This window comes from Corythoichthys intestinalis, chromosome 2 (assembly GCF_030265065.1).
Source record: "Corythoichthys intestinalis isolate RoL2023-P3 chromosome 2, ASM3026506v1, whole genome shotgun sequence".
In the NCBI taxonomy this organism is placed as follows: Eukaryota; Metazoa; Chordata; class Actinopteri; order Syngnathiformes; family Syngnathidae; genus Corythoichthys; species Corythoichthys intestinalis.
In genome coordinates this window covers 40,845,309-40,872,866 of record NC_080396.1, presented here as the reverse complement: position 1 = coordinate 40,872,866, position 27,558 = coordinate 40,845,309, and the positions used below count along the sequence as shown (strand labels likewise).

The 27,558-nt window shown below is 38.6% G+C and overlaps 1 protein-coding gene across 2 annotated transcripts in view; it reads left to right on the top strand.

The window, feature by feature from the left end:
• The window catches only part of pex14 (peroxisomal biogenesis factor 14), a 101,692-nt gene that overhangs the window by 3,560 nt on the left and 70,574 nt on the right, over positions 1-27,558 (top strand). For both annotated transcript variants that reach the window (XM_057817855.1, XM_057817847.1), the window contains exon 2: positions 8,317-8,367. In XM_057817855.1, coding sequence (XP_057673838.1) covers positions 8,317-8,367 — 51 coding nt within the window. The remainder of the gene's footprint in view (positions 1-8,316; positions 8,368-27,558) is intronic.

Below are 27,558 nucleotides of genomic sequence, written 5' to 3'. Positions count from 1 at the left end.
AAAGATCGAATAACAGACTATATCAACGCGGGAGGGAGGAATTCTCATGTCAGCTTGGATGTTGTCCATGCTGCTGGTGATGGCCATATTTGAATACTATGAAAACATGAAATTGAACATAGTTACTTCCTACATCTGTCCAAGGTAGAGTTTTTTTTTAAATGTTTTTTGTTTTGACTTGGCATTATGATTTTGGCACAGCCTTTATTAATCACACTGTATATACACAAAAGGTTGGAATCATTCAAGTATGGTACTGTTGGTACACAACATTTATTTAAACATGGAAGTGTCTCATACTATAAAAATACACATACAAATATTGAAAAACGAATTAAAAATATATATATATAGAAATAAAAAATAGTAAAACGGTACATGACAACATTACTCCTCAAAATCGCTTTCATCAAAGTAATCAGCCCATCCAAGTGTCTTCTGTTTCTTTGGAAACATTCTCACATGCTTGGCACCGATATAAATCAGTACAAGAAAGTTTTGCAGACATATAGGAACATCTTCCCGTGTCACAATTGGTTGCCTTTCAACTACAGTTGACTACTTGCAAAACAGTATCAGGGGCAGGATTTTTAGTCATCCATGTCACTGCCAACTGCCCATCCTCAATGTCCCACCCATTCCCAATGGGTGAAGGGGCACACATTTTACCTGTCAGACAACGTTTCATAATTGCTGCTTGATAGTTTGCTGTCCTGCAATGTTGGTACAGAGCATCAGTTTTTGGGGGAATAGAATGTTCTGGCAAGATTGACGAGGCCATACAGAAAGATCTGCATTTGGCATCATTTTTGGCATATAACTGGCCAAACAAAAGAATTTTTTTCCCCCTTTGCCATGAAAGGCACAAGCAGAGTCACAACCTGTGAATGTATGGATGCCAATGAGTGCTAAACACACACTAGTGCCAGGAGCTGCAGAGACCTCAGAGACGTCAGTCCTCGTTCTGTTGCCTCCTCCTGTGAAAAAATGCAATTTACACTGTAAATCTATCTGCAGACTTACAGCAATCACTGCCACGTCAGTATCAGGACTTTTATTGACTACAGCTTGATGTTCTTGAGCCAAAAGGTTTATTTAACCATTGTCACCCATAACAGGTATGCAATAAAAAGTTCTACTGGATTCACTTTCTATACACTGTACGTACTTTTTATAACAAAGTGGTATTGATATCTGGGCTAAAAAATGGTATCGTTACAACACTAGTTTAAATAAGATTTTTGTGAGCATAGGTTAATAACAATTAACCTTGTAGCAAAGGTGTGCGTGTGGCTTACCTGTAGTGAATGTCGTTAAAAATTCCAGTCGACGCATTTTCAGCAATATCCTTCGACGAAGCCTGGGGAGAAAGCCATTGTCTGACGCAACCACGCAGCTCTGCACGTTTTTTTTCCAAATTCCTGCCCTTTTTTGCCCTTGGACAGTTGAGAGATGCATATAGCATCGTTTCGATACCTTTTGACTAAATTTCGAATGCGGTTTTCTTATCTTTTGTTCATCTTCGCTCGTGTCGTAGTTTGACATGGTCGCCGCCATGTTGTTTGTTTTTCAAACCCATAGCAACAATCCTCGTCTCCTATTGGTGCACGTGACCTAAAATGGCTTCACACACTGACGATACGACTCCGCCGTATCAATATCACTGCGCCACGGGGGAAAAAAAGACCGACGCAAAAACGCTAATTACTAAAAAAATGACTGGAAACCGTGAGTAGAACTTTTTTTTTGGTACTAATTAGCAACGTATGTAAATTACAATGCAGAGGTTATGTAGATCCACTTTAGTGGAACGAACCAACACAATTTTCGCTCAGCCAATACAGCCTATTAGAAATGAATGGGAAATTTGGACGTCAATGGCAGCACCCTCCATAAGCGTCAATGCAATCAGTGACGCTTGGGGCACACATCCTATTGATATCTAGTCATTTCCTGTTAATTTGGGGATATTTTTGTTTTTTGCCTTTGAAAATAAACGGGAAAAATTTGGATGTCCATGGCCGTCAATGGCATCGACTTACATTGGCATCAATAGAATGGACAAACATGCTTGTAACTGGCACTAAACAAAGTAAATGCCATTAGAAATGAATGGGAAATTTGGACGTCCATGGCAGTCAATGGCAGCACCCTCCATAAGCGTCAATGGAATCGGGGAAGTTTGGGGGACACGTCCTATTGATATCTGGTCATTTCCTATTGATTTGGGGACATTGTTTTTTTTTCGCCATTGAAAATGAATGGAAAAAATTTTGGACGTCCATGGCCATCAATGGCATCGAGTTACATAGGCGTCAATGGAATACAAATACGTCGGCATCAATAGAATTGACAAAGGTGCCCGTCAATGCCATTAAAGAAAGTAAATGGCGAACATTTTTCGGGGCTGTTTGAAAAATTCCCTGCGTCGCGCGAAAAGGCGAAGAATAACATGTTTAATATGAAGACTAAAGTTGCAGAACAACACTATCTTGGTCTTTTTCAAAGACCCAGATAAATATAGCCAGAACAAAAAGCTTGAGTTCAGTCTACGTTCTGTTGTACTTCTCAAAAATTGTAGGACTAGATACATTTGAAAATGTGCTTTTTTTGTTTGTTTGTTTTTTCCGAAAAATCTGTGAAAAATCATCGTTTACGGGCGAACGGAAATTTTTTCGGGGTCGTTCGAAAAATTCCCTGCGTCGCGTTAAAATTCAGGTCATTTCAATATCTGACCGATGTCGATCGATCAAACGGTTCAGGCTGTGCAGCGCGCCGAAGAAATCCCATTAAAAAATTAAAAAAAAAAAAACAATAACACTTTTAAAAAAGACCCAGATAATAAGTACGATAAAGTTGCAGAACAACACCATCTTGGTCTTTTTCAAAGACCCAGATATATATAGCCAGCACAAGAAGCTTGAGTTCAGCCTACGTTCTGTTGCACTTTTCAGCTTCAACACTGATTGGAGTTACTCATGTCAAAACATGGGTCAGAACTTTGAAGGGTACCTTGGATAGAAATATATGTAGTTCTTAAAAGATAAATGTTAGTACGAATTACAATAATTTGATATTAAAACCCCTCTTAATGTTTTTCTTTTAATAAAATTTGTAAAATTTTAAATAATAAACTAATAGCTCGCCATTGTTGTTGACATCCCACGGCGGTGACGTCACATTGCCACGCTGCCATACTTCACAGTGTCACTCTTTAACTACGTAAGTTAGTGATTTAAAGACACCACAAGATGCCATTGGTGAGTTTTAAATCAATAAGAGCTCCAGACAATGAGTGTGTTTTGTCCCTTGATTGACTCTACTACCTCGACTGACGCCGTAGTAGAGTCAGTCACAACAAAAAAGAGTTCTGGTAATGGCTCCCAGCATCATAGTTTGTATATTGTGACTAAATATTACCATCCATTGTATTTGTTAAGCTGAACGAGTTGCTAAAATGTTTAAATTGAATTTGACCGAACTCAGTAACTTTTATGTGTATTATGCATATTTATTATGATTGTGAATTTGCGAATGCCAGTTCTCTTTGCATTATTGGTTGACTGTGTGAGAATTAGGGGTGCAACGGTTCAGTTAGCCCACGGTTCGGTTTGAACCTCGGTTTTGGGATCACGGTTTCGGTTTGCGTTTTGCATTTTTTTTTTTTTTTTTTACACTGCCTTTATTTTGCTTTTTAAAAAAATGAAATAAACACTTAAAATGTAAACATTTTCGACTGTTAAAATGCCTCTTAGCTCTTTGGCTAGTGTAGTGACTGACTACTGAAATACACAGTAGTAAAAAAGTTACTTGGCAAAATAACTGGTGATACCTTTTTATGTTTTTTTTTTTTTTTTTTCATTAAAAAAAAAACACACACCCAAAAACATAGTAACCTTTGCTATGTTTGGAGGTCATTTAATGTTGTGAATCAACCGTTAAAATTGATAAAATTGCTCCCGTTTTTGCATTAGTTCCCTTCTGTCTACTTTCGACATGTGAAAATTTTAAACTGTTTCATCCTTTAAAGATAGACTCAAGTCAAGATTTTGCCGATTTAGGAGTATTTTAGATAAAAGGTTGCGTAGGTTCACTCGTAAGGTTTACTACAACAGAGCCTTTCTGAGAAGTTTACTGCTCTAAAATGGCGGCTGTTTACTAACGCTACCGAGTCTGTCATTTCGCATGTAGTTCTATATGCATGAGATATCTAGGCGTAGATTGTATGCTGTCGGCTAAGTCAGGAAGTATTGGAGCCACCTAGCCTAGCATTGTGTTTGCTACAGCGTCTCAACACACACTCTTCCCTCTCCGTGTCTCTGACTTTTCTCGCGTCATTCAACCAACGTATTAACGAACATTGTCTCATTGCAGAAACGGTGACCAAATCCGAACGGATGAAAAAAAAAACTTAATGCACGAAAAACGTGCAGATTTTGAACGTAACGTACGGCGTACACATTTAAAAATGAGTGCTCACTTGTACAAATTACGACGAGACCGTACAACTTGACAGGTATGAATTATAGTGGACCGTCACAGTTTGGTAGTAGCACTCTGTAGCACGGGACGTCCAACTATCAGTGGTCAGGGCGAAACTATGTGCTTTAGCGAAATCATCTTCGATGGCTTTGCGTTCCATTTCATAAATGTCGGGGATTACGTTGTTGGAGAATTATGTCCGTGAGGGAACAATGTAACGCGGGTCAAGCGTTGCAAATAAATTAACGAAGCCCGTCGTGTGTTTTCACTGGTGTCATCTCCGGGGTTGTCCTACCCTGAGAAAGTGATATCTGTGGGTGATGCCGGCTGAGGTGCCGGAGTCATGTTATAAAAGTGTTGCCATTAGCATGCGGAACAAGCGCTGATCAATGCTTGCAATTTTTTTTTTTTTCAGTATTTTCTCTCCCTCCGCATTGTAGTCCACGGGGAAACCAAAATGTTGCCACACCGCAGATTTGAAAGAAGCCGGTGCTTCCTCAAAATTTGGTCTCTCCACTCCTCCGCTCGCCATAGCTATTTGTTTTCTTTCATGTTTCACTTTCACTTCGCTCGTAAGCGAGAGAGGGCGTTACTCGGCTTCTATTACACAGGTGCTTGTAAGCGAGCCGAGATTTACTTGCGGGGCGGGAATTTCTCCACAGCGGTGCTTCACGTCACACACAGGCGCACAGAGCTCGATCAATTCATTCCACAAGCGTTCGGAATACATTAATTGCAAAACCGAAAAAGCGCGGTTCATAAAGGCGTATTGAACCGTACAGGGCGAACCGTATGGTTCGGCTTTGAACCGCAAACCGTTGCACCGCTAGAGAGAATAGGGCCTCATTAATACAGATTGAAGCAGTTTTCTTTTTGTGAACATTCTTTTTTGAGAGATATGAATATTATTTTTGTTGTATTTTCACTATATGATGCTCATGTTTGTTGTGAAGGACTTGCTGAAGCCTATGCCAATAAACGGGGCGGTCCGAGCTACGAATCTGAACGCCTGTATCCACTCTCCTTTCTCTCTGCCTTACAACCCATTGTGCATTAAAGGAAAACTACGGCGTCAGTCAAGGGACAAAACGCACTCATTGGCTTGATCCCTAATTCATTTAAAACTCGCCATTGACGCCTTGTGGCGTATTTCATAATTAAAGAGTGGCATTTGACACTGTGAAGTACAGCAGCGTGGCCCTGTGACGTCACCACCCAGCGATGTCAACAACAATGGCGACCCGCTTGTTAAAATAATTTTACAAATATTATTGAACCTAAAACATTAAGAGTGGTTTTAGTATCAAATTATTATAACTTGTACTAACATTTGTCTTTTAAGAACTGCATGTCTTCTATCTGTGGACCCCTTTAAATGTAGAAATGTTGGCTCTCGACCTTGTACCCACAACGCCACACATTCGCTTTCTGTTCTGTATACTCTAATGAGAACGGAGTTGACACACAAATACCGAGTGTCTCAGGGTGCAGTCAAGAAATAAACACAAGTTTCAGAATCTGACTCCAAATTATACCTCACGTTTTACAATCTAGTGGCCGTTTACTTTAATCATTCAAACCATTGGTCCACAGGTCTGGGGGTTGTCTGTGACTTCCCCTTATTTGAATATCAAAGACTTGAGCAAACTAAGGGGGGGTCATGTTACACCTTTGTGCTCTTTAAGAGATTGAGATAAGTGGGCTTATATCTATGACACAAAATGGCTTCTGTTTACACTAATCAGAATGTGAATGCATGTTTGCTTCAACTGAGAATAAAAGGCTACATAAAAAATACAAGTGAACTTATAAATATGAGGACATAACAGAAACTATGGAAGTTCAGTTGATAAGTGGGTAGAATAGCCAAAAATTTTACTCAAGTAAGGTAGCGTTACTTCAAAATAATATTAAGTAAAAGTAAAATTAGTCATCCAAAAAATGTACTCAAGTACAAGTGAAAAAGTTTTGAGTGAAAAGAATACTCAAGTAATGAGTAAGATTGTGAGTAACTGCTTATTTTTGTTTGATTTATTTTAAAAACAATGATATTTTTTTCTCTCACAGCACAAACTTATGTACATGAACTGTTGTTATAATGATACTGTACAATAACCCATTACACAACCACATTAAGCCAAAGAAATACAAAAAAAAAAAAAAAAAAAAAAAAAGAAAGAAATGAAGCATTATTTGTCCAAAAAGCATGAGTGCCATCCAGTGGAGAAAATAGTTCCTAGTTTGAATAGTGAATAGTTCCTTCATAGTTACGATCATGAAATTAAAAGCATCACATCTCCGGTTTTGCGTGGTCAATCGGTGCCATATAAAAACTGGGAGGGAGATTTAAATCCGCAGTTTTGAGTCACGTTTAGGGCAGCGCTCTATGTCAAATACTTCATTTTTTACGGTGCTTTAAAGACACTACATGATTGAACAGGCTGACGTGATCATAGAACGGCAAGGTCGCGTCAGATTGGTGTTATGGAGTCATGTGATTATTGGTGCGACTTCTCATTGGTGAAATTGGTAGAGCTACTCTTGGCAACACTGGCAAAAAAAAAAATTTAATATGTAGAACAAAGAGGAAAAATGTAACAACTTGTGTAGCCAAAGGTAGCGGATTAAGAGTAGCGTTTTTTTCCATCATAAATCTACTCAAGTAAAAGTAAAAGGTTTGGCTTAGTGAAACTACTCTTTGAAGTTGCCTGTATTTACAACGAAAAAAAAACAACAACAACAACAATTCAAGTGCTTTTTCCTAAGGGTAATCTGCAATACGTGGTCCATTTATAGTCAATGTGAGGCACGCTGCCAGATGGTCCACCTCCAGCCTGTTCCTCAGGTCTGTCTTCAGTTACACAGGAATAAAAAAAATTGATCTAGGAAAGTAGGAAATGAAGACACTCAAGCATCTCTAACTTGTATTGTACATTCCTATATATTGTACAGTTGACCACATGTCTTACTCTGTTCATTGCAGAGAAATCTCTCACAATTCACTGTTGAGATGGACGTGTAGAAAACATGTTAATGTTCTCCACCAGACCATGTAGATAAGGCTCCATTACCAAAATATTATGACACATAAAAAATTGTAAGATTTTTAATTGACGAAATGAAAAAAATATTTGATTCCCAATCTGTAACATTAATTTACACAAACTATGAAGTGAAGCTTTGGTTGTTTAATTTCATTCATTCATTCATTCATTCAATATCTTCTCTTTCTTTAGGTCTCCTAGAATTATTATTCTCCTGATGCCATGTTTAATGACTGTCATTATGCGTTTACAAGTATAAATGTGACAACTAACCAATATCAACAAATTTGAAATGTAATTTTATTCAATACCAATAATGACAATTTACTTAAGTTTTATGTACGTATATATAATGATGTCGATATATTATGCGTCCTTTTTATTATTACAAATGCCAAATATTTACTTTTAACAAAGTTACACAGTTATTTAATGTATGTTTGTATTAATTTCAATATCCTCCTAATTAACCATATATTGAGGGTACAGGAAAAGTTTAAAACGTGGTCTCGACTGTGCTAAAACATAACTTTTATCATTTTATTACAGTTGGTTGAACAAGGGCCTAGTCAATACTGTCAGGTGCAAATTTGCTAATTAATATAGAATAACTGTTAAGGCCAAGTAACCATCTGTGGTTAAAAATAAAATACAAAGACTTTTATGATTGGCATCCTGTAATCTTTTAGTTCAACTGCATGACACGTGACCTCTGTGTTGAGTTAAACATACATTGGTTCTAAAATCCAGCAGGTGGCACTGTAATACTACTTTTTATTCACTCTCTCAGGCTACCCCTTCCGCCAGCAGTGATGCACCAGCTCCCCCCAGAGAGGCACTGGTAAGGAATCACCTTTTCATTCATTAACGTCAACTTTACGAATAAGGCTTAGGACTAGTCTCTCTTGCAGAAATTCCGTATACGGTCTCTCTTTAATGCAAGCACACAGTAGCCAGGACATATCAGTTATTTATTTTAATCTCGTGTAATCAAGAAAACACGTTGCGATGAATATTTTAATAAATGATAAGAGCAATACTGTTAATTATGCGGCATGTCATGATTCTCAATCATGCGCCTTCTCTCCAGTGTGTATAACTATTTAAATACCCAACAGATAATTAACGGAGCAGAGCCTGGGACCTTGACCAAAGTTGGATAAGAGTAAAAATTCATTTTTGATGAATAATAGGATTTTTATAATACTGTATTTAAACTTTTTAAGTCTTTTTTTTTTATTACTAATTTTTTAGGTTTTATTTGCGCTGCCTGCCTCACCACTGGTGTTTTTTTTTTTTTTTTTTGGTCCCCCCAAAAAAAAAAAAAAAAAAAAAGAAAAAGAATTACAATAGTTGGTGCATGCAGCGGGCATATCGGAAAACAAATCTCTTATCCACACCCAGCCAACGACTTTGCCCAATATTGATGATCTCATGCCTGTGCTCGTTAATAGAAGGTAACAAAAGAGATGCACTAAAATGAAAACCTTTACCCTTAAACCAGGGACAAAGCCGAAACAAATTATTATCCGTTATTTGTATTATTTAGCACGTCCGGCTCACAGTTCTGAGATCAAGGGTTCAATCCCAGGCTCCCACATCCCAAAAACATGCATGGTATAGGGTGATTGTACACTCTAAATTGTCCGTAGGTATTAGTGTATGTGTGAATGGTTTTATGTCTCATTGGCTGGCAACCAATTGAGGGTGCACCCCGCCTACTGCCCGGAGCTAGCTGGGATAGACTCCAGCACCCCCTGATCCTCGTGAGGAAAGCGGCATGGAAAATGAATGAATATCTTATGAATCTTAGTTGGGAATGGCAAGACTGAGGAGACGTCATCCATAGACGGCTGTGTCACCTCAGAGCATCTACAGTATTTAAGTAGTCATTTAAGAACGGCAGAGCAAAATCCGGTTTTATTTTACATTTGTATATAAATATCTAGTTAAAATATAGCTGTAGCATGATTCAATTTGGGGTTTATGCTAAATGAGCAATGTACATGCTTTAAAGAACACACCGCAAGCTTTGTCCGGCCAGTCCTTTCCTGACCCCTGCTTAGCACTGAATTAAAACGTTTCACCACAACGTATTTTTCGAAGTGTCCACGATCAATGTGTCCTGCGTTTCACAGTAGTTCTTGTTCTTCTTGATATTGCTAAGTACAAACGTGACTAATTTTTTAAAAGGAATACGTCACTAAAAATCGGTATCTGAACGAATAGACAAAACACCAGGTAGTACCAGTGTAATGCGAAAAGTGTGGAAAAAGAAAGGAACTCCTTATGATTCAAAGGTGGTGGTTGTGTTATGGCTTGGACCTGTACAGCATGTCTGACCATGCAACCAGGTTCCCAGGTATTTATTTATACTATGACTGCTGACAGCTATATGAATCTAGTTTTTCAGGCAGTATTATCTGCTCATATTGTGCTCGTTGGACAATGCTTCACAATACAAATGGACAAAGACCCAAAGCATTCTGTAAAAGCAACCATTTTTTTTCAAGCAATGCAAAATGTTTGTATTGGTCAAATCAATCCCCTGACCTGAATCCAACTGAGTTTGCATTTCACCTGCTGAAGGCAAAAGTGAAAGGGTAAGTGAGAGCATCGCCAGGGATTAACTCCTGAATTTGCAGACATCCACGCATTCTAGGGCTGCAGCTATCGAATTTTAGTAATCGAGTATTCTACTAAAAATTCCATCGATTAATCGAGTAATCTGATAAAACATTTTTAGGGTAAAGAGCACTTTCAAATAAGCATGACAAAACAAGACATTTCACCTAATTTTTAACCATTTTTCAACAATGTCTTTATTTTGTTGTTGAAAACAGCCAACAATTGCATCTCAGATGTGACTAGAAAAACAACAAATTCACTGCTTTCACTTAAAAAACTTACGGTATGCTTGATTATACAAATCACTTAAAAATTAGACGTTTTCCCCACGTGCTTCAATTGAATTTCCATTTGTATCAAGCTATTTTTAAGTTAAATTTCAATTTAGTCTAAATTATAAGTGCTGATAGGATTTTGAGTTTTTAAAGTGTTCAAAATAAATGTATGATACCTGTTGTTTTGAAGCAAATTAGGCACAGGTGCTACTTGGTGTTATATCCATCAATAACTGCTGAGCTAAAATTGACAGCTTTATTATGTTTTTATTTTACACCCTCATCACTCTACAGCGCCGTGTTTTTATAGATTAAATAAAGCCTGTATGAAAGCCACGCATCTACAGTAGTCATAATTAATAGAAAACCTAGCCCTCCGCAGGGTTAACATTACATTAGCAGGGTACAGTAAAGTTAATCTTATATCTATTAGCGCTACGTTAACTTAATTTTTACCTTGTCTCGGGTATCGGTCCTTCGCTCTCGGGGTAAACAGGGTGCCTTTGATGGCGCTGCAGATGTGCTGTGGTGTATGCAAGCGCTGTCTTACAGTGAATACATGAAACAGTGTTCGCTTTGGTGTCCAGCTTGAAATGCTCCCACACTTTTGACATTTTATGCTTTTTCTTGGTGACTTTCTCTCCGCTTCCGTTGGTGTCTTTGTCATTGCCTCTATATTCATGAATGGTTGAAATCAAATATATCCGCTGCATCTGTCTTCTTCTTGTAAGCGTGTGACGTCAGCGCGTTGTGGCGCATTAAAAGTATTCCGGGCAAAACATCATGCTTAGAGCTGGCAAAAATAAACAATTCCTCGAAGCGGAGAAAATTCCTCGATCAATTTCTAATTGACTGCAAACGATTTGTGTATTAAAACCTGTGACAATTATGATGGAAATACCGAATAGTTGATTCCAAGCCGTCGAGGTATACATACAGTTCGTATCACATGTGGACATGAAATGTTCATGTATGGGCCTAACATTGCATTCAGTTTAGGTGTGGTTTCTTTAACCAGATAGTCTCAATGTCATTCACCATCATTCACATCCCCTCCCACCTCCAACATCATGCCTTCATGCCAAGGCTAATTTAATCCTGAGGTTATTGATTATGGGAGCATTCTCTCAGGCCTTCTTTCAATTTACTTCAATTTCATCATCCCCACTGCACTTCAACACAGACTCCTCAGAAAGGGAATAAATTCCTGTTAGTCCGGTTTGGATTTTAGACTGGTTGACAAGTAACAGCGCGCGCACACACACTACAGCCCTCACTTGAAGTCCCTTTTCTCCTTTCTCTTTTTGATGAGCTGCTCTTTCCCAGTTAAGTGGATTATTACAGTAGGGATAATTCTTGTCACATGGCATTATTTGGATGAGGTGAATAATTGAAATTTGTGTCTGAAAGGATTTTATCTGGATGAGAGGAAAGGGAGTGCTGGCAGGGTTGGGAGGGCATTCAGCAAGCAAGCAAGAGAGTGAGAGAAAGGGCAGACAAAAAGAGGGGAGGGAGTGCACACATTTGTATAACATTTATGTGCACATGTGCATGTCAAACTGGGGACACCAGTTATGTTAAGAGGTTCTGACTTACCTCGCCCAAATCAGCAGGCCCTGGCACACTTTACCATGTGGACTTTTCTTTGTGGTAACGGGTCCAGCTGAGTTAGGGGCATTGCTGCAGCCTCTACTGCAATTTAGGCCAAAGCGATTTGAACCTGTTTGAAAGAGAGACTGGGAGGACCATGCTTGACTGGTATACAAATTGCTGCCAGCCGCTTGTTTCCTCTGGCACTGCTTTTTGCCCACTACTCAACCCCCAGCCTCCTCTGTCTCCACGCCCTCCATCTCTGTTTTGTAGTTACAATTTTTTTACTGTGATGACAACACAAAACTATATTAAAACATTCTTTCAAGGGCCTTAAGTTTTTGGTATTCTGAACTAAACCAACATTCTCGGGAAAAGTCGCACTTAATTCATTAAAAAAAAAAAAAAAAAATACAACCAAACAAAAAACCCACCATCCTACATGAGGTAAGACATCATATTTTTCACCTTGCTTTATCATCTGTAATGTACTGTAATTTTTAATAAATGTTAAGGTGAAGTGTTTGTTATTGTTCTTGCTTACTTTTTTTGATTGTTTGTGTTTTAGCTATACTTAAGGATTAGGGCTGAACGATATTGGAAAAAACTGACATTGCGATTTTTTTTTTCGGGGGTTTTGCGATATAAATTACGATATTAAAACTAGAAGAATTTTCCCCAGACTTGAATAGCTCTGTTTGCGGCGAATTTGGTTGACTCACAATTACCACAATGTATTCATGAGAGATGTCCCGATCCGATCACATGTCCGGAAATTGGGCCCATGAAGCCATTTTTCAGTGGATTAGAATCGGGTGAAAAGGATAGGATTTTTAATTTTAAAAATGTAATTGTTTTTTTGCTTCATGGTCGTCCAGCCTCTCACCTTCCCTCCTGAAAAGCAGTGCAACCAAACTGTTTTTTCTTAGTCACCAGTGCTGCTGGCGTTTGGTACTTAAAGTTAACGATGATTGACAGGTTTGTAGCTTTGATCTGGCCAGAGATGCCTCGGTAGCTCTATGATCAAAAGCACAAACGTGTTACTCATCGCTAAGCTTGGTACATAGTTTGAAGTGTACTGAGGGCAACTCATTCATTGCGTAAGTGAGAGGCTGTTCTCGGCAGTGTGAGCGTCAAAAAAAAAAAAAAAAAAAAATCGGTATTGACTCGGGACTCTGTATCGTCAGACTCTCAAAATCAGATGAAAATATGGGATCGGGAAATGCCGAATTAATCCAGGCTAAAGGGGTTCATCTGTGAATGATGAAGATTGGTGTATATTAGGGGTCTTCAAATACAAATCTTGAAGGTCCACAATTGTTTTTTTTCATACAAGCATGGGTCCATTTATTAATGTCTGTCAAGTACAAGGCCGGTCAAAGGTGGTAAATGTGGTTTTCTATTGAGCAAACACATACAATGCACATTCTGATTAAATAAAAATAAATTGACAAAACATTTTCTTGATTTAAATTAAAATGCAAAAAAACATTCAAGTACAATGTTTACATATGTACACTAAATAATTGACAAGATCTGCCATTAAGGTACAAACAATAACTATAGACAGTACATTTTGTAGCTGTAAAACACTACTGGACAAAAAAAAATAACGTGCAGGTTAAGGATGCAAAAATACTCGGTTTTATATTGAACCGTTCGATAGGCCCTCTTCGATTCAATACGCAAATATATTCGATGCAAATGAAAAGCTCCCAAAATGTATTTTCCGAATTATATCTTGCCTGTGCTCGCTAATATGCCTGGGGTGCATTGAAAACTGAGGGCTGTGCCTTGAAAAACTCTGAGACAGCTCCTCCCTCCTCTTCTTCTCCCCCAAACTGAGTGGAGGGCGGAGCGAGGCATGCTGCATTTCTTTGTGGCAGAGGTCAGACACGATAATCATGGCTAGTAAGGAAAGACAGAAGTTTGAGGAGGCGGCTTCAGCATCGTACAGATCCGCTGTGTGGCAGCATTTTGGGTTTGCTGATACGCTATTGCCTCTCGTACATATTTGTCAAAGACTGTCTTCCCGAATATTTACAACGAAGTCCGCCAAAACATTGTTATCAACTAGGCTGCAACGAACAACCTCGCTTTGACAACAGACAGCTGGATACCTCGGGACTCTGAGTGACACTGAATGAGTGGCAAATTCAGAGCGCTGTACTTCAAACTCGTCCTGTTTATGAAAGTTGATTGTCATATGCTGGTGTTGTGCAGTAATGAGCAGACGTGACTTCTGTGGCGTTTGTTAACTTTTTTAATGCTCCGACAACACTCGCGCTCACACACACTAGATATCATCAAATAGAAAAATTAGATGTGCTACGTTAGATCCCAACAATCCAATGCCATTGGCTACGTGAGCTCAGAGTGATCATGGGACTCGTAGTCCATATACTACATCGATCAATTAAAAACCGCCATGACTGAATGGAAGTTAAGCAGGCCAAATCAATCCATACCAGTGACTATAGACAATGCTGCAAATATTGTTAATTCAGTACGTGACACAGATGGACTCGGACCACAAATAGGATGTTTTGCTCATGTGGTAAACCTAGCTGCTAAGAGAGCTGTAGCAGTCAACAGTTTGCACCGCCTCACTTTACAAACAGTAAAGATGGTTCTCAGCACTTTTATACAAAATTACTTCAGATCAGTAAGTAGTAAGCACATAAATATTATGCACTAAAATGCATGTTTATATGATGGCAATGTTATTTTTGCTTGTAAGCAAAATAAAAAAACATAGAAAAAATATAACACTTGTATTTTTTGTTTCAGAGCATTAAATATATGAAATTGAATCGAAAATCGTGTCCCTCGTATCGAAAATCGTACCGAACCGTGACTTAACTGTATCGTTGCATCCCTAGTGCAGGTAGTACAGTACATGTTCAAATGTACAGAACATAAATTACAAGCTCTGTCATTAAGGTGCAAACAAAATAATTATTGACAGTAACTTTAACTGTAAAACACTGCTCAATGAGAAATGGTATTTGGGAGTCACTAAGCTGTTTACGCACATCATCAACCAGTACTTCAGTGCGTCTTGTGGTTGATGAATCTGGGAGTGAGATTTGTTTGTTTGTTCTTGTCATTCCCTCCTTTTCTTTTCCTTCGAACATTGCTGCCATCACTTCAGTCATGCACTTTTTTATAATTTCTCCATCAGAGAACGGCTTCTCATGTTTGCCCAACACCCATGACATTCTGAGTGAGTACTCCGTTGCAATTTGTTGATGTGTCATAGATTTAATCATTTAACAATAACCTTGCTTGACTCTTCAAATGACTGCTACAACCTGTTAATTTCTTGCCGTCCCAATTCTGATTTAAGAGGAAATTTCTCTTTAAAAGAGCTGTGCTCTTTAACATAATGGCATTTCACATTTTCACTATTAACAGCGCAATTGTCTTTAAGCATATTAAGCACGTAGGTTTGGTACTTGCGGTTGGTAAAATGGACACATATTTGTCAGTCCATTCCTCATTGAAACGGGGATTTTCGTTGTTCACTGTTCTTCTCTTGGTCAACTTTGACCATGATATTTTGTTAGACTCGGTATTCCACTAGTGGCATGTAAACAAACAGATAGCAAGGTGACTCGCATTTCACACTGCTGTGGTCCGTCCACTCTAGCTAGCAGCTTGCAGGCTCTCTCAGCCAATCAGCGCATCGTTGTCATAGAGATGATAACAGAAGTGGGAACAGGGAAGATATTTGACTAGAAATTAAACAGAATTTAGCGATAGAATAGCGCATAGTGATAGATCGGCGATTCATACAAATAATATATGTTTTAAAAAAAAGTATGTTTTTCGTTTTTTTCGTTTTTTCGTTTTTTTTTTTCTTTTTGAAAAGTGCCATTTGCTCTGGGTCCGCAGAGAGGTGTGCCGTGGTCCGGTCATGGACCGCGGTCTGCTAATTGAGGACCCCGGGTGTATATAAAAGGGATCCAGGAAGCCATGTCACTGCACAATTGCTGCTTTTATGTTGAAAAACAAAAGTTTACATTAAAAAAACAAAAAACAATCGCACGTCCAACGATGGGACTATTGCGCATGCGCACATTGTGGTGGCGATGTCCAAAAGATTGTGCAGGCCTATTGAGGATCCTTTTACATCTGTCTCGCTTTGACCATTTGTTCGGAAACAAACATCTATTCGTTTGGACAAATGTGAACACAGCTACTGCGTTTGGCTGCGAAATGAGACAATGTACTGAGAGCACCTGCCATGGTGGTCTTGGCTCGCTACCATTTGCGATCTGCTGCGGTTTGTCCATGTTGAGAACAGAACCGACGCAGCAACCAATACAACTCTACTCAGCTATAACTGTACCCCGAACCCCAAGAGAAAGGGTTGAAAAGGTAGCAATAACTTACCACAACTTCATTTGTGCAGCATCAGTAGGATCTTATGAGTATCACGTTGTGACATGCAGAATTTGTAACCTGTGGTACGTAGATCAGATGGGCATATCTTCTTTTCATGATAAACAATTGGATATTATTTTCCCAACGCAGTTTGGATTCGAGATAAAATTGGATAAGATTGGATTTTCCTGACTTTGACGAATTAGAAATTGTGACCACAAAAATAGAAGTTAATACTATATCTATTATTAAAAATGTCTATGCAACTAATAAATGTTTCATTATGGTGACCTTTGGACCCATGTCAGGTGTAAGTAATGTAAACTCTTTTTTTTTTTTTTTTTTTCCCACCCATTTATTTTTAGAGTCAAACAAAGAATCATAAAAACATCCCGCTACCGAAGCAACTTCAAAAGCTCTACTTCCCCAGGATATTTAGCGACTATGATGAAAAATTTAGCGAGCGTTAAATAAGCTGCTTTGAAGTTATCTGTTGCAGCAGTCAGCAGTCTCCAAATTTCTGTCGCCCTTTCGCAGTCACTGTCATACTACAGAGGTGTAGTGTTAAAGCACCGAAGTCTGCAGGGTAAGGGCACCTGGATGGTTGGCAGAAGATGTGTGTGGCGGAAGTAGTCTGTGCAGTCACAAACATGAAGGCACTAGTGCTGGTATTGATCCCTTTTTACTATGTCTGGAGCTTTCGTCTTCATAATCATTTACTGCTCTTCGCCTGCCTGCCTCACAGGGAGGCAGATGTTCCACTTATGTTAGGCCCGAAATAAGTATTTTTGTATTTTTTGACTTGTGATGGAAGAGGGTAATATGAATGTAACACAGTGGTGGTACAACTAAGTAGTACATTGTCACTCTATGGCAGTGCTTCTCAATTATTTCCTGTTACGCCCCCCCAAGGAAGACGTAAATGTTTCGCGCCCCCCCAGACTCTGCCGCCACTGTAAATAGTATCATTTGTCTACAATATTACTATTATAAGTACGCCTCTGCCTCACATTGTATCCTTTTTTCTATTAGAGAAAATAACAGAGATCAACTTATTAAGTATAACTTTATTAACATTGTTTTGTTTGTAACAGAAAAGACAACGCGCATCATGTTGCCTGAATTAAAAAAAAAAAAAAGTCACAACCAAACTGTAAAAATACACTCAAGGTACATTTTTTACCATTTGATACTGAAAAATAAAATCAGTAAATAATAACAAATTCTAATTGATTAGAAACATTAACTCATGAGGACATTATACCAAAAAATTTGACCAAAACAACAAAACTGAATAGAAGAAAAAATAGTGTCTTTGGACAGAAGGACAGTTTTTATTTTCGCTGCTCGCTGCTCACAATATCACCTCCAGTTTTCAATGGTATGGGTTTTTTTTGCACTGAGCATGCTAACAGTGCTCACTGGTTTACTGATATAACACTGACAAAGCGGGACGATTGTTGGCAATATTCGGCACGTTTTTGCTGAAAAACAACCAAGAGGCTTATCAATAAGATTGGGGTCTAATGTCTTTAAATGGCGTCTTAATTTATTTGGCTTCCGTAACAGGCACAACAGGTGTTGTGCCGAAAAATAGCCGCCCCGCGTGAAATGTCCCCCCTGACGGGAGCGCTTATTTAAAACGCTTTGGTGAGGTGAAAACATCAAATGTTTTCATGGACGCATTACAGTAATGGATTTACGACTGTGAAATGAGTTTTGAATAAATAAATTACACAAAATAGTAGTTCTGTATTTTAGTAACAAATCGTGGACTGGGCCACATAACCATCTTTGAACAGAAATGTATTGGTCTACAGGTTTTCACGACCATATCCCAATGACAATCACGCAGGTATGACATTTATTAGTTTAAGCAGAGTAAAATAATACGTATTCACAGTACAAGATTTATTAGTTCAAGCAGAGTAAAATAATACATATTTACAGTGCAAGATTTATTAGATCACGCAGAGTAAAATAATACATATTCACGGTACAAGAAAGTCCTTTCCGTGTCCATTGATTGGTAAGAAAAAGCTGTTTGTACGAGTGACGTGTGGGCGTTCCCGTCAGGGGGGACATTTCACGCGGGGCGGCTATTCTTCGGCACAACACTGGCTGTCCGCTATGATCATTTTTAGATACAGTAAACAGTGGTCTTTCATCATCTACCACTGTATTAAATGTCAAAGCCAGAAGGCAAACGGCCCGAAAAAAGCGGATTCTCGGCGGCCGAGGGAGAACCGTTGGTGAGGGCGGTCGTCATGACGATCCCAAGCCGAAAATGGCACTTCTCGGGCGGACACGTGAGAACCAGAGAAGACAATGGGTCGCTGCATGAGTCCGGCCGGAAAACGGCTTTCGAAAACGGCGCACAGCTCTCCAGCCCCTCATGAGTCTCTTCCGTGTGCTCTTGCTTAGTTCAGGAATACTGCGCGCACTATGAAAATGAGAGCGCCACTGCCACCCACTGAGTGGATGTGCAAGTACACTTTATTCTAGTACGGCGCAAAAAAAAAAAAAAAGGCATCTTCCCCGAGGTCACACGCGCCACCCCTGGCATCGCTCGCGCCCCACTATTTGAGAAGTACTGCTCTATGGTCATCTTTTTCAAAGCTTTTCTCTGGACAGTGGCGTTTGTGTTACCACCGTGACTAAAACATAAGCACGTGTGTGAAGCCATGCATTCAAATTTTAAATTGGAGGTTTTGTGTAATTTTGGATTCCACTGTTAATCTTTACACCAACACCGATAACTGTAAGGGTTTTTTGTTTTTGTCACATTTTTTAATAGGCTGTCAGGAATTTTTTTAAATTCACTTTCACTTTTCTTGATTAATGGTATACATTATTTAACTTTACATGCAGTTTTTTTGGATCGCCTGCAGGGCAGACTTATTATAGCCTGTAGGTTCGGAGTTAACCAGTAGCGGGAATTCAAGCTGTTCAGGTGTTTAATTCTGTCTCTTGGACGAGACGTTTAGGGAGCGTGCTGGTCAGTTGTAGTTAATCTTGAACTTGTTAAAATTTATACAGAACTGTAATGTTTTTTTTCCCCTTTTGTACTCCTTATGCACAAATACTATAAAGGGGCGTGATTTTCCAATTTCATTATGTTACAATATCGATTCTTTGCACATTACGATATTTGGTGATATACAATGTTTACCACGATTTGATTCGATCAGTTTTATACATTATTATGTATACACGTTTAACATTCAGTTCCATTTAAACTGCAAAAAACGCAAACTAATTTAGCCATTTTTGAAAATTTGGTTGCTGAAACATTTCATGCATTTGAATGAAAACCATTTTTTTCTAACTAAAAGATCTAAAAGATAGCTATATAAATTAATTGTTTGTAGTTTTGTTTGTTTGCTTTACCTTTTGATTGATTTTGATTTGATTGTGCTTAAAAAATCCATATTTTGACCCAGATCGACTGCAGTATTTTTTTTTATTTTTTACTTAAAGCCGCAGTTTTTTTTCTCCATAGTTTGGGCGGGGGTCGCGATTTATAAGTGAAATTTTTAAAGGGATGACCTGACTAAAATGACATGTTGGTTATATATTCTGGCACTCATGAGACAGTGGAGGACACTTTACACTTATATATTATAAGCAGAAGTAAGGATGTCCCGATCCAGGTTTTTGCACTTCTGATCCGATACCGATATTGTTTTTCACTTCCGATCCGATGCCGATAATGGCCGATACCGATATCGACCTTTCTGAGCATGTGTTAAAGTTTAAAGTTATTTAGCCTCCTTACTTAGTTGTCAGACTCATGTTGAAAAAGGTTTTAGTACTCTTGATAACAACTAGCCAGCTGAATTAGGTGAGTTTGAATAATACACAACGGTTGGTAACAAGAAACTGACCTGTTTATTCGGTGACAAACACAAAACATTATAAATAACAAACAGAAATGGCATAGTCAGTCAGTAAAACGTGCAAATAATATTGCAAACTGTCTTAAAAAAGCAAAACACACCAACAGCCTCAGTGGAAAATCCCACAAATCCCCCAAGCTATTAGATGCGTTTAATGTTTCGTGCATCAGTTACAAAAATTGTATAAAAAGCCTCTCAGGTTTAAATAAACGACTATTTCAGTATCAAGTTAACATTTTAAAACAGTAAATAAAATACTCAAGTCCCCACTCTGTATCAGCAGCTTTAAACTACATTCAATTCATTTAATTTTGCGAATCAACTGTTAAAGTTGTTAAAATTGCTCCCGTTATTCCATAATTTCCCTTCTGTCTACTTTCGACATGTGAACGTTTTAAAACTGTTTTGAAGATAGATTCAAGTCAAGATTTTGCCGATTTAGAAGTATTTTAGATAAAAAGTTAATTAGGTTCGCTTGGAAGGTTCACAACAGCCTACTAGGGAAGTCTTCTGCTTTAAGATGGCGGCTGTTTACTAACGCATCTGGTTTTCAATACTTCAATGTTGCTAACGCAGTCGAGTCTGTCGTGTAGCATCTGGTTCTATATACATATGATATCTATTATCTCCAGTAAAACGACGTTGACGTAGTTTGTTGCGGCTGTCAGCAGAAGTCAGGTATTCTTGTGTTTTTTATCCAGTGGCATGAGTTGAGCTAAAGCCGTGAGTTGAGCATTGGCATTACCCGGGTCTAAGACAAGTTATGTTATGTTCTTCGGGACGCAATGAGAAACTGACCGCATTGCGTCCCGAAGACCGCGCTGTGTATTAGTTCAGCTTTACTTGACATATTTCAATAATCGGAATTTGGATGTTTGTGAATCCTCCTCGAATCTTAAGCGGCCGAATCGCGTGTTGGATGGTGCGTCTTTACTCACGTGAGATAATGGCTCGTCATCCAGAATGAATTCTTTGGCAATGACTCTTGTTATTCCCTGGGCTTTGGGACTGTCGTGTGCCAGTTTGTCATGCATCGCAAAAGTTTCTGCCAGTGTTAGTTGCGTAGGACCTTTCTTTTTGTCTTCGGTTTTCTTAACATACTCCTCATATTGTTTGTGGTGGTATTTCGCTAAATGCTTGATTAGGTTGGTTGCATTAAAACGTCTTACAGCTTTACCACTACGCTTGACTTTATTGTGGCATATGTTTCTCTCTGCCTCTTCGTCTTTGTCGTCCTTTAAGGTGAAATGATCCCACACAGCTGACATTTTTACCAATAAAGTCTCTTGGTAAATCGGGAGACGGTAATGTAAATGTAGTGTGTTGAAGGTGTGCCGTAAAATGTGGACCGGATTTTAGGGAAACCGAGGCAAAAACTGGAATGGATTATGTAAATCGGTCCGCGCTGGAAAACCCGGACCGGATCTTTTAAAAAAATGGATCGGAAATCAGGATCGGAATTTTTCCTGTGTTCCGATCCGATGCGCATTTCTTTGCCCATATCGGCGTCCGATCCGATCCAATCCAAATATCGGATCGGGACATCTCTAAGCAGAAGAACAGGCTTACATTCACTTCCAACAACACTGACAAATAATGACTGGCTATTCACTCAAATGTCATGCACAATCACAGTATATTAACAAAACTAACAATACAAGCTGGGAGGCACGAGGCAATCCTGTCAATGCCTAATCAGCCTGTTGTTCTATATTTATTGTAACAACTGTTTGGCGTGACTGTTCTTATTGGTCCGTTCCGCTCGCAAAGGTTGATGGGTAACTTGTTAGGGCACCATTATTGCAGGTACTCTTGTAATGACTTACTTGTGTGCTGCATTCAGTTTGTGAGCTCTTTCACGGTCTCTTGTGGTGTATGAGACACAAGAGCAGCCAGTAAAAGTAGAGGACAGTGTCTCTGGACTTTGTCGCCCACTTCACACGTCATATTATTTAAAGTAGCCTTCAAGGTGAAATGTCTGTTCTTGGGTTAGGCTTTCTTTTAAAAACATGGTTTGCCCATAAAAATGTGATTTACACTCTAATGCAACTTAAATATTTGTTATTTATTTATTTATTATTATTACAGCTATTTTGGCTTGTATGAGTTACACTCCAGTGCGACTAATGGTCCAGAAAATACGGTAATTCTTACACCATTAGTGATCAATGTGTGTATTCTTCTTTCTGAATGTTTGTCTTAAAAATGTATGGTTTTGTACTTCACGTCCTCATGGGCATTAAAATAAACCTATTATATATAGGGAATCTATTTAACAATTTCCATCTATACTGAATCGAATCGCTGTAAAATTAAATTGCTCTCTAAATAATAAAAATCTAATAAGATTGTGAGATTTTAAAAAAGGATTTCTGTTTACAGCGCATAATAGTCACTACAATCATTTGAAATTGATGCAAAATAAAATAAAGATACTATAAATTTAGCAAAACATTTCAATCATGCCTTTAGTGTTGTGCTCCATCGCAAAGTCGTGGTTCTTGACCCATGGATTTGCCTATTCGGCTGTTGTGCAGTTGGTAGCTCATGTTATTCGGGGATTGAAAGGTTAGCGATTCGATTCCCAGCTACCAGTGGCCACTGTCAAGGTGCCTTTGAGCAAAGCACAAAACCCAAATTTGCCCCCAGTAGGTTGGTAGCTGCACCATTGGCGGATGAATGTGAGATGATATAAAGCGCTTTGGGCACTGTAAAAAAAAAAAAAAAAAAAAAAAAAAGTGTAGATAGATGCACTATATAAGTGCAATCCAGTTTCCATTTATATTTGAAAACAAAATTTTAAAAAGTTTTTTTTTGTATTGTTGTTTTTACCATTATTTTATTTGAGGGTGCTTCCCCAACTGGCAGTGTTTCCCTGCTCATTTAAATATTTGGAATTATTTGCAGATTTTTGCTGTTTGCAGTTTGGCCTGGTCCTTATCCACTATACCTAATGCATTGCTGACCGACAAAAATTGTGTTTCCCTGTAGGGTTTGTGTTCTTTTCTCTGTATGCAATTTTAGCAATAACTTTATGTTCATGTTCACCATTAAAGCTGTGTTCAGCGACTGGTTGCAGACAGAATTTGTAAATTAAATAGTCTCCCCCAAATTAATAAAATAAAAATGGCATGTGCGACCCATACTTAAATTGCTTTATCTGACCGTCTGGTTTGACGGTTTGTCATTAGGTACCCAGTCATACAAATTCATTTTGTCATAAGTTGAAGAGGAAAATTATTCTCTCTTTACCCTTACCTTTGTACTCTGAATTCAGTATACTGGTATACTGTGTACTACAAAGTAACTTTTTGTCACCATAGCCCCATCTGCTGGATCTAGTAACTCATTGTCCCACCGAATACAATGTATATTTGCCACAGGCCTTGCTTTTAGTCGATATGTTGGAAAGAAACGCAGCACAGCACCAACTGGTAATTTTCTTCTAATGTTCTGATTTGTCAATAGAATTGTTGCAAAATATAAAATGTAAGTTCTTCTCATCTGTGATAATTCATATTTCACATTCATCACTTTTTAATATCCATTATTTGAAATTTTAGGGCCTGCGAGTTCCAGCACTCTCCAAATTAATTATTTGGGAGTCACTAATGATTCTGCTATGTTAACTCAATTCTGTCAGGAAACTAGGCTACCATTTAGTTAGTCAAGGGAACCTTCAGAGATCTTTCCTTTTTCCTCTTTGCTCATTACTTTAATTGTAATTGTAATCCTTTATTGGAGTTGTCCGCCATAAAGGAGAGTTATGGTCCGAGCGGGGGCAAGAGGCGCAGAGATATTTCATGATTATTGAAGAAGATGGTCACTAGGTGGCAGGCAGTAGTTTGGCCTCTGTGTAATTACTGGGTGTGTAAGTGAACGCGAGCAACTGTATAATTTCTGACATACAAGTTAAATAGATGAGATTACTTTACATTGAGTCAATTCTGACAATACTTCAGAGTACTTCTGTAGGAGTTTGGGATGACACCTGCATCTGTCTTTGAAAAGCATAACAATATTTATTCTTTTTGCAGCACAACAATCCTGGTGCATCATGCGCTGCTTGTTTCAGTGGTTAATGATACAGGAAGTGGCCGTTTTATCGTCGCTGTGTTCTGTTAGCCATCCCCACCCCACCCCACTCAACCCCACAGCCAGCAGCATCCTTAGAGGACTCTGAATGAATTCTCACTGTCATGTCCAAGGACGAGTGGCACAGGGTCAGCTAATTGCTTTTATGATTATGATTTCACGTCAGATTTATCGTGCATGCTCAGAGCACATCTTGCTGCCGACAGTGCTGCCTTCAATGAGGGGAAATGAGTTTACAGCTTCTGGCTGGGACTTCTTGTTTAAGAGCAGGTCACACTTTTTGACTCATTAGGGATGAATGCAGGGGGTGAATTGCACACGCATTTCCTGTTAAGCCTTTCTTTTTCATGTCAGACTGCAATTTTCTTATACAACATCAAAAAATAATTTCTATAGGCATGACTTGAGCTCAAGTTTGAAGACACTTAGGGATGACACAGACAAGGCGTTTTTTTCCCCTGAATAACTTTAGAAGCTATAAATCTCATCTTTGTCTCTCTTTACAGATGAAATCATTTTGCTTACTCCACTCATAGTGTGCCAGAATTACCAGTCGACTTCTTTTTGATGTTAGCAATATCTTTCTGTTGGTTCCACCCGCATCATTGAAAATGATGAGCCCAGATGATTCCAGCTCAGTTTATGAATTTGATCTATTTTGTGGTTTTTGCTTGTGCAGATCTGGACTTGGATCGTCTTTGCCAACTCAGCCTTTTATCTTGTCTTTTTTTTAAATGAAAGAATAGAGGATCCTTTAATTCACTGAAAGCTTCACCGTACTGAATCTGTTGTCACTTTGTGTGAATACATAATTTGTGTAGGTTGTGTCATCTTCCGCGGCTGTTGGGTTTTAGCAGATATTTTTGACCTGGCTTTGACCTTGTGGCTGGGCCACATTCTGAATAGTTACAGATGTAGCCCAGGAAAATGCTTTTTGTCAATGCTAGTTTTACACAGAGTTCTGTTTGGCAACCATATGATAAGTCTGTGATCAAACTGAATACAATTTAATGTCTTCTTCGGAATGTGTTTGTCATGTTTTTCATCAGTAGCCTTAGGTATGTAAACAGTCTGGATGTGGTAGTTCCTCATTTTCCTGCAATTTAGTAAAAACTGTCGTAGTGTGTTTATTTGATAAAATTGTGGAAATATGAGTTTAGTTTAATTGCACTGTAGCTATTTTGCTACAGTACTGGAGGAAAGTGGCCTCACTAAGCAGAGCTCTGGTCCCTCTTCTGCTTTGTAATTACTTCCGCTTGATTTATCATCTTTTCTTTGTGTTTACGGTTGGAAACTGCTAGAATGAGCGACTTGGTCGAAGAGTGGCTTGTCTTCTTGCTGTGAGGTTGGAAATCTCCTGATGAATCGGGGACGTCTCCGCTGTCAAGACTGCTCACATCGCTCTCAGCCTCCAATGTCACTTTCAAGGCATAATTACACAAGTTGTGTTGATTAGTATGAGAAGCAATTACACCTGCTTTCCGCCGCAAAATGAGAATGTGATGGCTGTTGATTGACAGGAAGCATCCTCACCTTAATTGGTAAATGACTATGGTAATTCAGGTCCTGGGATCTTTTGACTTGTCAGCATATTTCTTATACTTTTAGGATTTCTTCTGAATTTGATTGAGGACCGTCGCCATGATTCCCTCCATTCCTTTAGCTTTCTCTCTGTCTCCAGTAACTTCTCTAATGTTGGTGGTGTGTGTGCGGCTGTGTGCATGTGGGCGTGTTTGTGAGCGTGTTCAAAGCTGACATGATCAGAAAACAATGGTGCTGGTTAGGGCTGCAGCTATCGAATGAATATTTTAGTAATCGAGTATTCTACTGAAAGTTCAATGTAGTTATCGGATAAAAAATATATTTTATGGGGGTAAAGACCAATTTTAAATATACTTTAGAAAACAAGACATTTCACCTAATGTTTGACCATTTTTAGACAATCTGTCTTTTAGATGTACATTGTTTGAAAACAGCCAACAGTTGTATCTCAGATGTGATTAGAAAAAAAACAAATTCTCTGCTATCACTCAAAATAATTTCTAGATCTTATTGGGGGAAAAAAAAAAAAAAAAAAAAAAAGCTTATTTCTTACCTAAAAATGTCATTACGCTTGATAACACAAATCACGTAATTTTATTTTATTTTTTTTAAGTTTTTTCCCACGTGCGTCAAGATATTTTTGAGTTGTGGTTAAATTTTAAGTTAATCTAAATTGTAAGTCCTGATACTATTTTGAGTTTACGCAGTGTTCAAAATAAATGTATGATACCTGCTGTATTGGAGCACATTAGGCACCAGTGCTACTCGGTGTTTTATCCATTGATGACTGCTGCGCTAAAATTGAGAGTTAGCTTTATTATGTTTTTATTTTACACCCTCATCACTCTACAGCGCTGTTTTTACAGATGAAATAAAGCCTGCATGGAAGATACGTTACCCATGCATCGACAGTAGTCATAGTTAATAGAAACCTAGCCCTCCGTAGGGCAAGCGTTACGTTATCCAGGTACAATAACGTTAATCTTATTTATTAGCGCTGCGTTAACCTAATTTTACATAGTCCTGAGTATCGCTCCTCCGCTTTCGGCGTAAATGGGGTGCCTTCGGTGGAGCTCCAGCATTGAAGACGTGCTATAGTGTTATTCAAGGGTTGTCTTACAGTGAATACATGAAACAATGTTCGCCTTTGTGTCCAGCTTGAAATGCTCCGGCACGTTTGACATTTTCTGCTTTTTCTTGGTGCCTTTCTCTTCGCTTTTGTCTTTTACCTCTACATTCATGCATGGTTAAAATCTGTTGTCTTTCTGTACGCACGTGACATCAGTGCGTTGTGCCGCATTAAAAGTTGTCCGGGCAAAACATCATGCTTAGAGCTGGCAAAATTAAATGATTCCTTGAGGTGGAGAAAATTCCTCGATCAATTTTTGAAATCGAGTTACTCGAATTATTCGAGTAATCGTTTCACCTCTAGTGCTGGTGTTTTTATGCTGTAACAAGCCAGTGTGGGAAAATATGGGGAATATTATTTACTCTGCTGTGTTTTAAGCTTTTTTGCATTTTGAAATGATATAACAATCAATCCGCTCGCCATTTCATTTGCCTTCCCTATTATCTGCTAATGTGTATGCAAGAACCTCCACAGTGACATATTTT